At 39.3% G+C, this 16,019-nt stretch overlaps 1 protein-coding gene and 1 pseudogene across 1 annotated transcript in view; both read right to left on the bottom strand.

The window, feature by feature from the left end:
• The window catches only part of ITIH5 (inter-alpha-trypsin inhibitor heavy chain 5), an 89,905-nt gene that overhangs the window by 59,981 nt on the left and 13,905 nt on the right, over positions 1–16,019 (bottom strand). The window contains exons 3-5 of the mRNA XM_077169465.1: positions 8,691–8,854; positions 7,769–7,870; positions 3,749–3,999 (exon numbers count right to left, since the gene is read on the bottom strand). Coding sequence (XP_077025580.1) covers positions 3,749–3,999; positions 7,769–7,870; positions 8,691–8,854 — 517 coding nt within the window. The remainder of the gene's footprint in view (positions 1–3,748; positions 4,000–7,768; positions 7,871–8,690; positions 8,855–16,019) is intronic.
• On the bottom strand, positions 11,696–14,286 carry LOC143689679 (mitochondrial import inner membrane translocase subunit Tim17-A pseudogene; annotated as a pseudogene).

Below are 16,019 nucleotides of genomic sequence, written 5' to 3'. Positions count from 1 at the left end.
TAACTTGTGTTTGTAACAATACTTAACTATGAGACGTTATCCAAGTTACTAACACTCTGTAAACTTCAGCTTCTCCATAAATAAAATGGGGATAAAATACCCAGACTAAGAGGGTTGCTAGAAGGATTGAATGAGATAATAATATGCACAAAGTGCTTGGTCCAGTATCTAACCCGTTGTAATCCGTTATTTGGAATTGCAGCCCTAAAGGTGACATGAGTTCAATGGCCAGAGTTTGCTTAGAGAGATTCCAGGAGTCTGATTTCCGAACTACAGCCAGACCTATCAGAGAATGAAAAAGCTTTAGTCCACGTCACACAATTCCAGCTCATGCTTTGATGCAAGCCAAATTCCAGTTTGATCTCTACCCTGGATTTCATTTGCAAACACGCAATGGTGTCCAGACAAGGTCACCACATCCTGTGCTCCATGCTGCCGAAGCTACCATTTCGCAAGAACAGTAACAGCTGAGCTCTAAAAGATGGAGATGGGGAACAGGAAAAAGGGAATATGGTCACTGCACCTGTCTATGGTAAATGCCGTGAAATCCCCATGGGCCAGAAGGCAAAATATCTGCTTTGGTACAATGAGCTAGGAAAACAATTTTCTTAAAAAATAAACAGATCCCGAGAGATCCATGATCTGGAAAAATTCCTCTGAGATCCTGACAGGCCCTGGTTAGAAACACTGAGCAACTTTTCAGCTAACAAATAACCATAATACATTCTATTCCCAAACCCAAACACAACACACACAGCCAGACACACACACACAAGCACGAACACTTATAAATCTCTGCAGTGTCAAAGAGGTCATCAAAATTAAGCAAACATGCATTCCATTACTACAGCACACCTACTCTCAGAATTCCCTTCTGGAGCCTTTGTCCATTGACTTTACCCCTTTGTATTCATCTGGACACACTGCACAAACACCCTCCTTCTCTGCCAACTCTTCCTCTTGAAAAAAGAGACTTTTTTTCACATAACGGTACATAGGAACATTTTCCTATAAACTATGCTTAGAAAGAAAAAACATTACAACATTACTGGTTTGTGTGGGTGTGTGTGTAGGTGGTGGTGGGCTATTTTGTTTTTTGTTTTTGGTTTTTGGTCTTTCTTCTCCTAATTAGCAGACACTCAATTAGCTGTGTCATGTTGAAGAGGCGTTGTGCTAAATACTGTAAGGAACCAAAGATTAATCAGATTCAGACCTGCCTTTAAAAGCACTTATTGAAGCACGTATTGCCCTTTTTAGTTAATGGTGTATTGGAGTAGCTAGAGGGAAGTACCTGAAAGTATTGAGCGATGTTCCAGCAGCCTAGATTCTTTTATTTTTATTTATTTATTTATTTATTTATTTTACATGGGCAGGCACCGGGAATCAAACCTGGGTCCTCTGGCATCGCAGACAAGCATTCCTGCCTGCTGAGCCACCGTGGCCCTCCAGCAGCCTAGATTCTTGAAGACAATTGTATAAAGATATAATGTTTAGAATGTGACTGTGTGATTGTGAGGACTTTGTGTCTAATGCTCCTTATATACAGAGTATGGAAAGATGAGTAAAATATATGGATAAAACAAAATAAATAAATAATGGGGGGGCAAAAGGTAAAATACGTTGGGTAGATGGAAACACTGGAGGTCAATGAGAGGAAGGGGTGAGGGGTATAGCATGTACGAGTTTTTTCTTTTTATTTCTTTAGCTGGAGTGACACAAATGTTCAAAAAATGATCATGGTGATGACTCTACAACTATATGATGATACTGTGAACCACTGCTTGTACGCCATGTATGGAATGTTTTTCTGTCAAGAATATATGTTTGGGAGGGCCACGGTGGCTCAGCAGGCAGAGTTCTCACCTGCCAAGAACTGGGTTCAATTCCCGGTGCCTGCCCAGGCAAAACAAAACAGAAACAAACAAACAAAAAAGTTAAATTTGGGGCCACAGTGGCTCAGTGACAGAGTTATTGCTTGCCATGCCAGAGAACCCAGATTCGATTCTTGGTGTCTGCCCATGAAAAAAAAAAAGAAGAATATATGCTTGTACGTTAAGTTTTCACAATAAAAAATATTAAAATAAAAAAAGGCACTTATTGGTTAGGAGGAGAGAAAGGACTTGTACAGAAAAAAGGCATATGTAAGCTGGAAATAATAATGATAGTAAAAATAATAACACAATCCTTAAGCTCTGACTTTGGATCAGGTGTTCTACGTCCATTAGCATTTCACAATAAGCCTCAGAGAGCGCTATGCTCCCTGTTTTAGAGATGGGAAAGTTGACTTTAAAGGGGTGAGAGCATTTTTTCAAGGTCCCAGTTAATAACTGAGCTAAAGCTCCTTAGCCACACATGCTGCCACCTACGTGACACATGAACGGTGACTCCTATCTCATGACATTTGTGAACATTAAAACCCTTGACATTATTTTTAATTTTTTTAATCAGGTCTGGATTGAGGGCATCAAAGTCAGTGTTTGGAACTAACACCCACCAAAGGACCCAAGTCGACCACAGAAGGAGGATAAACTGCCATTCTTGAGAGCAAACTACATCTCAGGAGGAAAGTCATTCACTAAACCGCTGTTGGATGCGGAGAGTGTATTTATTATACCACTTACTTTTCTTTCTGCCAGCTCCAAGCCTGTGCTATTTTTGCATTAAGTTAAAATAAGAGCATTCTTTTGTCAGGTCATTTCTCTCTGCCCTGAAATCTCATTCCTAAATAGACTTGTTCAAGAAACCTTCCTGAGTCATGCTAGGCTTTCTCTGCAGCCACGGGAGTTGAATTCAGCATCCTGTATATTCACATACTCACCTACGGCTTCACATTCTCCTGCCCCCGATTCACAATCATATGAAATCTTGTCATTACAATCTTGGTGCAATTTTTTTGACATACTTTGATTTTGACATATCAATATCTTGCTATTCAATTTGACATTAAGCATTACTGGGACTTTTAGAATAGGACCCAACACACGTGAATATTTAACATAAACTATTAGTGGGAATTAATAAAGTGATTAAAATTAGATTAGATTGAATTTTCATGACCATGTTAACAAATGGAATGTTACTTGAAAAGTCAGAATTCAAGGAAAAACCTAAACTCAGTGGTCCTCCTAATGAACCAAAATGCCTATATCTTAAATCAAATCTATAGTATACCTTTTTCATTTGATTTTAGAAAGAACAGAACAACATTGCTGAATGTTTAAGAAATAGATATTCCATAATCTCAGAGCCCTAGTTTAAAACATTATTTTATCGAACTTTCTAGCTTTTTGTCAGTTTCATATTCATGGTGGCTGTGACTAATAGTACACCCACAACTTTGTCATTCTTTTTTCTGTATCACACGTTGCATTGTTTTTATAACGATATTTTACTAATCATTTCCCTGTAGCTGAATAGAGAAGTGGACAGTATGCTTCTACTACTACAAATATCGTCAAAGAGATTCATGCACATAACATCCCCAGTATTTTAGGTGTATTACCTAGGATATATTCCCAGAAGTGGGATTCTAGATCAAATGATTTAAACATTTTTAAATCTCCTGATAAAGCCTGGCTCTTTAAAAAGAAAAACTGGACAGGACACTGTCTTTGTTTTGTTGATATCTTTCAAATCTCTGCAAAAATTCAAACCCTTGGTCAAGGGAGTGTCATCTCTTGTAGATTTCTCTAAATACAACACCCAGCTGTGAGTCATCCTAGAAGATCGTGGGCCACCAGGCACTCACCTTCCCCACGCCCGCTGCTCTTCTGCCTGCTGTTGTGCAGCGGAAGCACTTCCAGGGATGTAATGCCAGACTTCTCCAGAATGTTCACCTCCACCATCAGCCTCCCAACCAGCTGCTGGGGCCGCATGCTGATGGAGTGCTCATACTTCCCGAGCCGCCTCTGCAAAAGCTCTTCATAGCTTAAGAGGAAGACCACTTTGTCCTTGCTGGGAATCACTAAAGAAGCTCTGAACATTTCAATCCCCTTCTCTCTGGATGGAAAAGAAAAAGGAGCAAAGGGACAGTTTACACCCGCACTGCCCCGGCTAGGGAAGAGCCAGGCTCCCTCAAGGACTTTCAGAGCACTGGCCCTGCTTTCTCAATCAGCCTGCCATAGGGCCAGTGGGCACGGCGATGTGATTTCTTACAAAGAGAAAGGTAAAAGGGAGTTTGGGGAAGGAAAGGAAAGGCCTGAAATAGAGGAAGCTTCCAGGTTTGACTGAGACAACAAAGACTATTATAGAACTCTCCTACCCCTCCCCAAGGACAAGCTTAAAGAAGCAAAAGAGAAAGTGGACATTTAACAGGTGAAATGTTAGGTCAGAGGGCTTTGGAATCAAGATGTGAATTACATTCTCCTTTTTACAGAAAGAGATGGCCAAATGAATTTTGAAATTTTACACATTTTCAAAACAGCTAATACATTAGATTTCATACCTCTGTAAAGTCTAGTGGATGTGTTTCGGGAGAAAGGTAAAGAATAAAGGATTGCAAAGGTTGCAAAGATACAAACCATTACAAAAGCTTTCAGGTCTTGGAGTGAGAGTTCTCTGATTCAAGATGGCGGACTGAACAGCAGCAGGGAAGTAAAGGATTAAAGGAAAGGAATAAGAAGAGGGAGGGCAACCAGCAGTGGATAAGAGATTTCCAAAAATTTCTGGAAGACTTGGGGGACTCAGCAGAGCAAGAACTCTACAGCTCAGGAAATGTAGGCAGGGACTACAGCAGAGGGAGCCAACCAGTTTGGCAGAACCTCAAAGAGACAGCAGGCTGTGATTCAGCAGGACATGTCAAGATGGGAGTAAGTAGAGAGACAAAAAACACAGAGGACAATTCCAAGTCTGCAAATAAATAACTAAGATCATAGGCTCCCTACACTCCTCGTTATCCTTCCCCCATTGAGCACATACAGCATCACATTTTCCTCCAGACAAAATCCAGAGTATCTTCTTAAAGATAACTGCCTACAAAAAATCAATAGAGTGGGTTCTGGGGTTTGGGAAAGGGGCAGCCTGAAGGCCACTCACCCTAAAATGATGTCTTCCTATTTATTATAAGTTATATTTTTAAAAAAATAGACATGGCAATAGGAAAGCAGAGGAAATCCCAAGCAGCAACTTAGAAATATCAATCTAATTATGTAGCAGCATAAAAATAAACAAATAATAAATAAAAAATAAAAAACAGAACAGTTAATCCTTCAAAAAGTAATTTAGGAAACCCCAAAAAAGGTAAACAAAAATCCAATTATAATTAGCACCCTTATATAGGACACTTTAAAAATACGAGCAAACATAAAAAAGATATCTTAATAATCAATAAAATAGAAGAAAACCCTGGGGAACTCTTCAACATTAACAGAAAGAAATAGAGATTGAAAACTTCAGAACAAAGTCAGAAAGGCTCAATTGAAAAGTTTCAAAATTCCTTTGGCCATCTCTGTAAAGAGGATAATGTAAGCCACATTTTGATTACAAATTAGACCACATCAGATGCATCATCCACACACAACATCAGGTGATGTTCTAAGATATTGGGACAATGCCTGCAAACTTCTGAAGGGAAATTATTCTGAACCTAAATTCCATACACAGCCAAGATATTAATCAAGGCTTCAGAAAGTTTACTTCTCACACAACCATTCTGAGGAATTTAGTTCCAAATATACTCCAGCAAAGTGAGGGTGAAACTTAAGAAAGAAGAAGATATGGAAAATAAGAAATAAAGAAACCAACCCAAAAGAAAAGAAATCTGCAAGGCTACGAAGCAATGACAATATTATAAGAATCCGGAGACATCCATTTTTCCATGTTTTAACAGCTCTGAAATCAGTATGTTTCCCACAATCAATGATGATTTACAACTGCTGATGGCCAGGTACAAGGGGTGACACAGATGTCATTTCTTGCACAAACTGGGTCATAGCTATCCATTGTCATCAATCCAAATGTCTTATTTATCTTAATGACAACAGTGACATAATTAGTTTCATCTTTCCAAATAAACAACAGCCAAGGGTGTTCAATCACCACTAGATGACCCCTAAAAGAGACGTTAAGAGAATTCTACAGGTCGAAAGGATAGGACAACAGACAATAGATCAAAGACATATTAAGAAATAGAGATCCCCTATAAGGTAAAAAATAATAAGTTTCATTCCATAAGAATAGAGAAAGACAGTAAGACACTCCAGTAAAAACTGAAATTTATACATGTTATGGTCAAAAATAGAACTGAACTAAACGGTGGCATGATTCTGAACAATTTATGAAGTGTAAGAAAAGATAATCCTGAAAAAGAGCACTTAGGAGCCACCTGTATTCCAACAAAGTCATGTGTACAGCACGTTGACCTTGTTGCAGCAAGAGAGACCACGTATCAGAGGAGTCATGGTGCATCTGACCTAATAAAGGAAGGCACAGCGGTATTATAGGATTGGAGAAAGCGGAGTATTAGTAAAAGTTAAATGAAGTTGTGTTTCAATAGACTCAAAGCAAAGCAGGGATGTATGTAAAGGGGCTAATAAAAGCCTGGACAGAGAAGCAGACTCAAGGTGCTGGTTCCTTAGAAACTACAAAGTTAAGATAAATGTGGAATTTATGTCTGGAAATCTTTATCTGAAGTCCTGGACCGTGGTTACAGATTGAGGGTGCTTTCTTGTCTAAATGAACTCATCGCTCAGATGTTCCAGACAAGGGGAGGATGCTCCTTTCTCACTAATAAGATATCAAACAGAAGTTTCTGCCATTCTATGATTTTAGAGAACAAACTTTATTAATTAACAAAAGAGGCTTACAGGTTCCAATAATTTTATGTAGATACTAAGATCCTTTTTTCTCCCAAGAGAACAGAGGACATTACGTTGGGCTGGGAGAGACGGAAATATAATCCTAGGACACGAGGTAGCTCTGCAGTTAGTACTTTCTACACAATCATTTAAAGGTAAATGCCATTTATTGTTTTTTCAGTTTTTAAATTCAATTTATAGATAAAATAAAGAAGACAAATATGGTTACAGATTAGAATTTAATCCTTAATTCTGAAAGTTATAAAGGTAAATGATTATGGAAAAAAAGATGGGTGCAAGAAACGGGCAAGGAGAGGTACAGTGACATGTAGGAGAGGGAATGTCAACATTTAAGATAGTGGGGGGCTCTAAGCACCTCTTAAATTGATGGCCAAAGAAGAAGAAATCAAATAATAATATAAATATTTGGAACTCAGAGGGAAAGTAGTAGTAGTAGTACAAATAGCTAAATCCTCTTTCTTCACAGCAGTCAACAGATAAAGTACTTTTTATCAAGTCATAAAGAAAAAGCAAGCTTTCAGAATATACAGAGTTAGGGAGGTAACTACAAAGAAAAGTAAATACAGAAAAATTAGAAGTGAATGCCCCTTAGAAGTGAGAACAGGGATATGAAAGAAGTAAAATGTTCCCTTTCATCATAAACCCTTATCTACCATATTGTTAATCAGGTATATTTATATTACTTCGATAAAAAATACAAAGGAGGGGCAGGCCATGGTGGCTCAGCAGGCAGAGTTCTCGCCTTCCATGCCGGAGACGTTCTATTTCCGGTGCCTGCCCATGCAAAAAAAAAAAGAAAAAGAAAAAGAAAAAAATACAAAGGGGATAAACATTTGGTGTCAGGGAAGGAACGAGAGGGGTAGGCTTGGGTAGCAAATATGACACTCTCCTCAAGTGGATTCTTTTTTTTTCCAAGTGAATTTTTAATTCCATAAAAAAAAAAAGGTACTTACCCATTATCTTCTTTGGCTTTATTCCTTTCCTCCTTCACCCTATCACCATTTTTCTTTTCTTTCTCTGTAATTTCACCCTGATACACCTTGTCTCCAATCAGCCTGAAACACAGGAGGCAGCTGTGTTACCAGCTTGCATTTCCAAGAAAGAATTCAAACATGGATATCATAACCATGGGAACCCTAGAAAACATTTTTATTTGCCTTTTTTTTTTTTCCCAGAAAGAAAGCATTCCAGACAAGGGCATCACAACGGACTCATTCATCTCATTCTAGGGCAATTTCCAACGGATCCAAGTGATAAGACCCAACTCAAAACACTTTGTGATTCTCCAGGCACAAATCATAAGATCTGTTCACTCTTCCATGAAGATCCGTAAACTTGAATCTTCCCCAAACTGAAAACTAAACTTGAACAAAATTTTGCATATCTATTTTGCATATCTTTTAACTCTCAGTTCAGAAGGAAAGAAAAAATATATTCAACTTAATACCTCCATGATTTCAAGCTCACCCAAAGAAGTGCCTCGACCCTATCTGCTGGCTTGCTATCTTTACAGCATTTACTGCTGCCTGGATTTACCTCATTTATTTATTTGTTACTTGTTCATTGACTGTTTCTCCCTACTGGAATTCCTGGAGCAGAAGGACGATGTCACGCACCACTTTCAAGAGTGAGGATGGAAGGAAGGAGGGAGGAATGGAAGAGAAGGAAGGAAGGAAAGACAGAAGGGAGGGAAGGAGGAAGGGAAAGAAGGAAGAAAGGAAAGAAAGCAGGAAGGAAGGAATCAACCTTCAGATACATATGTCATCCACTAAAAAATATCAATTCTTACAAAGACAGGGCCTCCCACACCTCAGGCTCGCCCTGCCCACCCGACCCAGAAACCACTCCAGGCTCTCTGACCAGCGTGGCACCTACATAGTGAAGTTGGTGATGAAAGCTGCAACTGGAATCTGCATCTGAAACTCAGCCTCCTGATCCTCAGAAGCTCTATTCAGCATTCTGCAGGAAATCGTAGTGAAGGCGTAACGAGAAATAATGGTAGACTTCACCGAAAATTCTGTCATCAAGGGTTTGGTTTTCTGTTGGAATTAAAACACACAGTATCCTCAGTGATGCATTTAGCATGATTCAAAACATATGGGGGTCGGTGTGGGTCTGTTTTTCCATAATGGAATATTCTTCAGTTTGGGAGGCCGTGGCATGTTATTCCTTCCTTCATTTTGTCTTCTCCTGCTTTTCCCACATTTTACTCCCTCCACTTGCGAAGCAACCTTGGTTGAACAACTAGTTCACGACAAAGAAGCAAATCTTTTAACCTCACTTTAACAAATGCATATGGTGAAGTTTTTCAAATTAACAGTTTGCTTAGTTTAATAAATTGTTGAAATTTTAGAAGGTGAAGTTTATAATAACTGTTTTGTTTCAAACTTTTGGATCACTTTTACAGGATCACCAAATTGATCAAAACATCAGAATATGCCTAAGAAACTTCTCATGTTTTCGAATTTGCCTCCATATTGATTCAGATAAACTATGAGCTGGTAAGAGAGGGCTATCCCACCTGGACTACCATGATATTATTGTACAATAGGAATCAATACTGAGATCAAGAAAGTTTCAGGGAATTACAAAACAGAAAAATGAAAGCTTAAGTCTGTGCAAACCAAACTGATGTCAAGAGCCCTTGATAAGCACAGTAGCGAGACGTGCAAGGTTGAAAACCATTAGGAACAATTCAGGGTTTTACTAGCCTTCACAACAGGGTCACATCAATCTATTCACAGACGGGTAGCAGGAGGCTAAAGGAGGAAGGACCCACCAGTGAGGAAAGCACCACTAACTAAGCTATCATCTCATTCCAGGAACAGGCTAAGCAATTTACCAGCATCAGAATGTGAGAGTCTTGGGAAAGATATTTGAAGTCAGTAGTTTTATCCCTGTTTCACAGATAAATGAAAGCCATGCTTAAGGAGGTCACATATTGTCCAAGCCAGCAAGCAATGGAGATGGGACTTGAACTCAATTCCACATGCTTCTAAGTTCACTTTTCATCAACTATGCTAGGCTACCTATTAGCTTGCTGTGTACGTGTCTCACTCAGCTTCACGTGCTCACACCCCAGTGTGGTCTTCAGCACGTGGCAGCTCTCCATAAATGTCTGTTAGATGGATCTGGACCACTCTGATCTGAGCCCACAGTCTCGACATAGTCAATGTTGACTTCAACCCTCACCTCTATGAATTTCTTGACAACCCTAGGCCAGTTTGCAAAATAGACGTAAGAGCTATAACCTGTTGATGTCAGGAGTTTTTGCTCCTGGGATATACAAAGCTGACAATTAACCATGTTCCAAAAGAGTAACCACAGAGGATTATTCTACCTAAACAAATATTTACTCAAAACATTTGAGCCAAATCACACTGCACAGCCAAATGTAAAAAGCTTAAGAAGCTATTTTATAACATGTCTTAGCTAAGTGGAGCTGAGATGTCTTCAATACAAAACAGGTCTGAGAACACTCCCAAACACCCACACGAGGGCGAGCTACAAGGTTCAGACCCAGGGGCACAAGCCTGGCCAGGGTATGGGCAGGGGCTAGAAGCAGTGGCCTCAAGACTACTCGTCTTTTCGGATTTTTAGATCAACCTCTGTCTTGGTGACTTGAAAAGATAAAGACAATTGGAACAGGCTTCGGGAACAGGTAAGATGAATGTGTATATTTCTCAGAAAGTTGGAAAGGGGGAAACATATGAGTCCTGTTAAGTAATGATCAAGTAGAAAAAAGATCTGCAAGTATTTGAAAGATTTTTCACCTACAGGAGCAAAAACAGCTCTCCAGTTTGGTCTGAAAAGAGGTTATTTCAAAATAGTGGTCCTCAAAGTGTGGTCCCTGCACAAGCAGCATCAATATCACCTGGATCTAACCTGGAAACTTGTTAGAAATGCACATTCGCAATCTCTGTCCAAAGCTGACAGACTCAGAACCTCAGGGAATGAAGTCTAGTCTGTGCTTGAATGAATCTTGCAAGTGGGTGATGTATAATACTCAACCAGGTTTGAGAACCATTATTTTAAAGTAATATAGCTAGGAAGCCCTGATCACATATTACTTCATTTGGACGTTGAGAGAGCTTGAATAAATCACTAAGATTTATTTACATTCACTTCTGAAATCCACAGATGTAAGGCAAAACCAAAAGTGGAGAATAAAATTTTGGAGTGTGTCTTAACTTGGGTTTTAGGAAATTGTTCCTGGATAATTGCATTGTAGAAAATTCCTTCATGAAAAGCTGGTCTATTTAGGGCAAAATCTGTCTCTGTCTCTAGAAGTGATTTGGTTTAAAAAGAGATTCCAGATATGGTTTAACCAAATGCGTTTGGATCACATTAAAAATATTTAATGTGTTTCAGTAAAGGCAACAGGCGTGCAACTGAGCATCGTGAAGACAACAAACTTAACAACATGACAACCTGTTGGGTTTTTTCCATTAAAATTTAGGTCTCATCATTTTTCAAAAAAGGATCCGTAAGGTGAATAAAACCATGAATTGTGATGGAGTGTTTACTCTGATTTATATTGTTCCTAGAGATAGGTTTTCTTCCTAAATTATCCATATTTAAAAATATGTATGTATCTTCAAAGCTGGGCCAATACCCATCAGATGGCCCATAGCTGTGCTCTTGTGAAGACTCTAAAACACCAGTGCACACAACTCAAATATCTTTAGATGTATTGGAAGGTAAACAGGAATCAATGCTAAATAAACAAATAAATTCCGAGAACTCAGAAAAGACTAGCTTTATCATGCTCTACTCGATTTAAAATGTAAACTAGTTTTTATTAGCTACCGAATAATATATGCACATGATAAAAACCTTAAATTATACAGAATATAAAATGAAAAATAAGAATCTCCTTCTGTGGTAGATTGAGCTATTTGCCCCTGGTGCGGGGAGGTGTGGGGGGCTGTTCTTAATCTCAATCCATTCCTGTGGCTGTGAATCCATTCCTGTGGCTGTGAAGCTTTTGAAGATCATGTTAGTATAGTTAAATTGTGGCCAACTGAATCAGGATGAATTGTGGTTTTCTGGAGGGAGGGAGACATTAAAAATGTCATATATTTTATTTTCAAGCACACAATAAATACCAAACTTTTCCAATGACGACTGTAACCTCTTTGGATTCTTCTCATAGTCAACTGGGTATGTTGGAAGCAAGTTATTTCTGGTGACCAGGAATCAAGACACAGTAGACCTAAAGGTAATAGCTTTGTAGCTAACATACTCAGAATCAAGACATAACATATTTCACTTTCAAAGTAAAGGATAAATATTTTACCATATCCTTTAATCAAGTAAAGTACTTTATTCAGGCATGATCCACATAGATTGCTTAATTCTTTTCACACACAATTCACTTCAAATGAAATAAGGTACTAACTATTAAAAAATGAAGTTTTCAATGGACTTTGCATTATTGGTAATATTCGAGGATGAAACAGTAGAACTCTACAACTTATCTTAAAAGAAAGAGCAAATTCCAGAAGTTTACTATTTGAAAAACACAGCACACAAAACCAGGCAGAGAATTCCCCAAGGAAATGTTTCGCTGTTATTGGCCCTTTGGTTCTTCATCTTGTAAGCACTTAATAGATTTCCTTTTTATGATATTAGATATTTATTTCAATCACAAATGCAATCCAAGTGTGAATAATTAAATGTATTATCTTTTAAACTGCTCTCTCCCAACATGTTCCTTCAAACAGGAAAACAGAGTTAAATGTCTTTTCATAGCCTATTCGGCCATAGTTGTCCCACCCTTGGTTTTAAAAATAGATTATAACTCTGTTTTCCAAAATCCTCCTTGACATACTGCTCATTCTGTTAAAGAAACTCTAGAGCATCTGACCTACTGATTTTTTCGATAGTCTCCAAAAGGTGAGCAGGATCACTGAGTTGAAGACAACTGGGAGAGGTCTTCAGCAAACTGAGAACCAACTGCATAGAGGCAAATCTTGTCAACACGGTACCAGCTCCTTCAATTAAAGCTAGGAGCATGCCACCCATCGCAGCTGACCCAACCAGGCCCACTGGTCCTGGTTGCCAGGTTGGCTCCTGCAGAACTCCACTTGTGATGGAACGCCAGGCATCTTCCATCCCTCTGACTTGAACCACACTGCAGTCGACCACGGAAATCGGGCCTTCCTAAATTGCAAAGCTGGTCTTCATGGCTGTCAAATTCCCTGGTCGTCTGTGGTTTACTCCCACCGGAGAACTGCGAAAACCTTTGCAAGCTTGAAAGATACCACCACTCTGGTACCCACTGTGAAGGCCCCACCACAGTCATCCACAGTGAGCCAGAGGCAGAGCTCTTGTGGGTACTCCTCCATCTTCACTGCACTGGTGCCGTCGGGACTGGTCTTAAGCCTACTGCTGCAGGCCTTATAGAGAAGGCTTTTAGAGAAGGGAGGAGTAGAAGCTGGAAGTCAACGGAACCCAGAAAGGAGAGGACATCACCATATGTTGGAAAAGCCAAGGAGCCACAGCAGCCAGCCCCAGAGTGCTACATTCTCTAGGACAAAGCATCACTTTACTGACACTTTGATTTTTGACTTCTCCTAGCCTCAAAACTGTGAATCAATAAACTCCCATTCTTTAAGCCCATCCGTATGGTATTTGGTGAAGCAACCTCGAATCTAATATATCCTTCCTCCACGGACCCACAGTTCCATTTCCGAGAGGCAATACTTAATTGTTTTTGGTATATCCTTCCCTACATATTTATTGTACTCATTTGCTTTCATTTCACTTTCACCTGATGATACAGTTGATCATCTTCTTTATCTGTACATGTTTCAATTATTTAATGCTGCATTAACCAATCACTCTAAAACCTTCTGGTTTCCAACAATAGTCATTGTGTTTTCTCTCATTTCTGTGGCTTGGCTGGGAGACCTGGCTCCTTTGCCATCAGATGGGGCCTGCACCTAGAACAGTGGATCACAGAAGCAGCTGGAGGCTGGCTGGGCCTCTCTGTGTCTCCTCATGTTCTCAGCACCTCTCCATGCCGTCCTTGTTCACGGACAACTTTGACTTACCTCACAGCATGGGCTTCCTCATACCTTAGGCTGCTGGACCATGTGGGAACTAAAGACTTCAGAAGTGAAGGTTTCCTGACAGCAAGGGGGAAAGCTATACCATCCTTTCTAACTTGACCTTGAAAGTCATGTAGCATAATCAGTTCTGCCCTAGTCGATTGGTGAAAACAGTCACAAAAACATACTCAATTTCAAGAGCAGAGGGCATAGAGCTTGTTCCAAATGGAAGAGTGGAATAGCAAAGACCTGCCATCTTTAGAAAAGTCCATCTGCTGCCATCCAAAATGACCTGTACAAAAAGAAAACCTGATTCTTTTCTAAGTAGCTGCATAGTGTTACATTTTATGGGGTTATTATATTGACTTTAACCAATCCCCTAATGTCCATCAATTCTTTCATAATTATTTTATTTTAATTATTTAATTAAATCAATAACTTATAAAATTAATGATTTTATTAAACATACAGTTCAATAATTTATTATTTAGTTAATGATTTAATAATCAAATTAATGACTAATAATTTGTTATTTTTCATTATTATTGGAAATTCCCTTCAGATGCCCTGCCTCTCTAATTCAGCTACACCAGGGGCGGGTAAATTATGGCAGGCAAGCATGTGGTTTTTGTAAATAAAGTTATATTGGAACTCGGTCACAACCATTTGTTTACATATTGCTTATAGCTGCTTTTGTGCTAAACAGGCAGAGTAGTCACATAATTATATAGCTGCAGCAGATATGGTATGGCCTGCAAAGCCTTAAATATTTACTTTCTGTCCTTTAAGAAAGTTTGCCAACCTCTGATCTACATTATTAAAACAATCAAGACCTGTCTTTACTGATTGGTGCATTTTAGAAAGTGATCTCAGATTATACAGCCCATAGGCATTTTTGTTTGACTTGCACAGTTTAAAAATTTTTTCAAGTTCAGGTAACAACACTTAAAAATTGGGAGAGTTCACAGGAAACCCCTTAATTCCCACTTCTCTTTTAGCAGCTCTGATCACACGAACAATGGGTCACTTTAGATCAGACCCAGACACCCATTTCACCACAGGTCCTACCAACCCCAATTGTCTCACTGACACAGAAGCTGAGTCAGTAGCCATTTTCACTGTGTGCTTTCACTGGAATTTTTCTTTTTGAGCCTATTTCACTCATGTACATCCTCTGCACTAGTAGATGGTCACAAATTCTTTGCTTCTCCTCCCACTGAGAGGTGGGGCTTAATTCACTCCCCCTTGAATCTTGATGATTTGCTTCTCCTATAGAAAGTGCTGGGAGTGATGGTCTGGGATTTGAGGCTAGAAAATAAGAAACTTCACAGTTTCCATCCAGAACTCTTGGAGCACTCTCTCTGGAAGCCCTGAAGTCCAACCACTAGGAGCCACCATATAAGAACTCCATTTCAGCCATGCTGGAGGGGCCATGTGTTGTCCAGCCATTCCTGCCAATGAGCCCAGGGGCTAAGTGAAGCTGTTATGAAACCTCTAGACTAACCCATTTGCCAACTGAAAACCACTGAGTGCTCTCGGTGAGTGATCAACACCTGTGCCAGAAGAATCATCCAGCTGAGCCCTGCCTAAATCCCTGCCCCACAAAATACCATAATACTGTTGTTGCCTTAAGCCACTGTTCGGGGAAGATTTTTACACAGCAGCAGAAAACTGAAACCCTGTCTTGTCTCTGTAGACATCTGAGTTTACAACCTTACTTCAGTGTGACTTGTAAGCGAGATTTGGGTATTTTATTAGTTATTTCCAACTTGATGCTATTTTGATTTCTAAACATTTTGTATGGTTTGTTTTGTAAACTAGAATTTTGCATATTAGAAATGCCCTTGAAATTTTGTGAAAGAGGTTATGGTATAAATTTAAAAGCCAAATATAAAAAAGGGGAGACTTTCAAGTCCAACTCCTTCACTTTACCAGTGGAGGCCAATGTATTTCCCCAGGTCACACAGGAGAAGGTAGTAAGCCCAGGATGGGAACCTTTGGTCTCTGACTTCCAATCTTGCCTCTTTCAGAAAAGGATTCCACAGGCAGCTTGGCTGTCCAAGGCCTTCCATAGTGGTAATCATTATATAACCAATAAAATACACACCTCCACACTAAATATAATTAACTCTTTGTTTCTGATTTAAAA

The sequence above is a fragment of the Tamandua tetradactyla genome, chromosome 7, assembly GCF_023851605.1.
Source record: "Tamandua tetradactyla isolate mTamTet1 chromosome 7, mTamTet1.pri, whole genome shotgun sequence".
NCBI lineage: Eukaryota > Metazoa > Chordata > Mammalia > Pilosa > Myrmecophagidae > Tamandua > Tamandua tetradactyla.
Note: the sequence above shows the minus strand (reverse complement) of the source record. Positions and strands in the feature narration are given on the sequence as shown.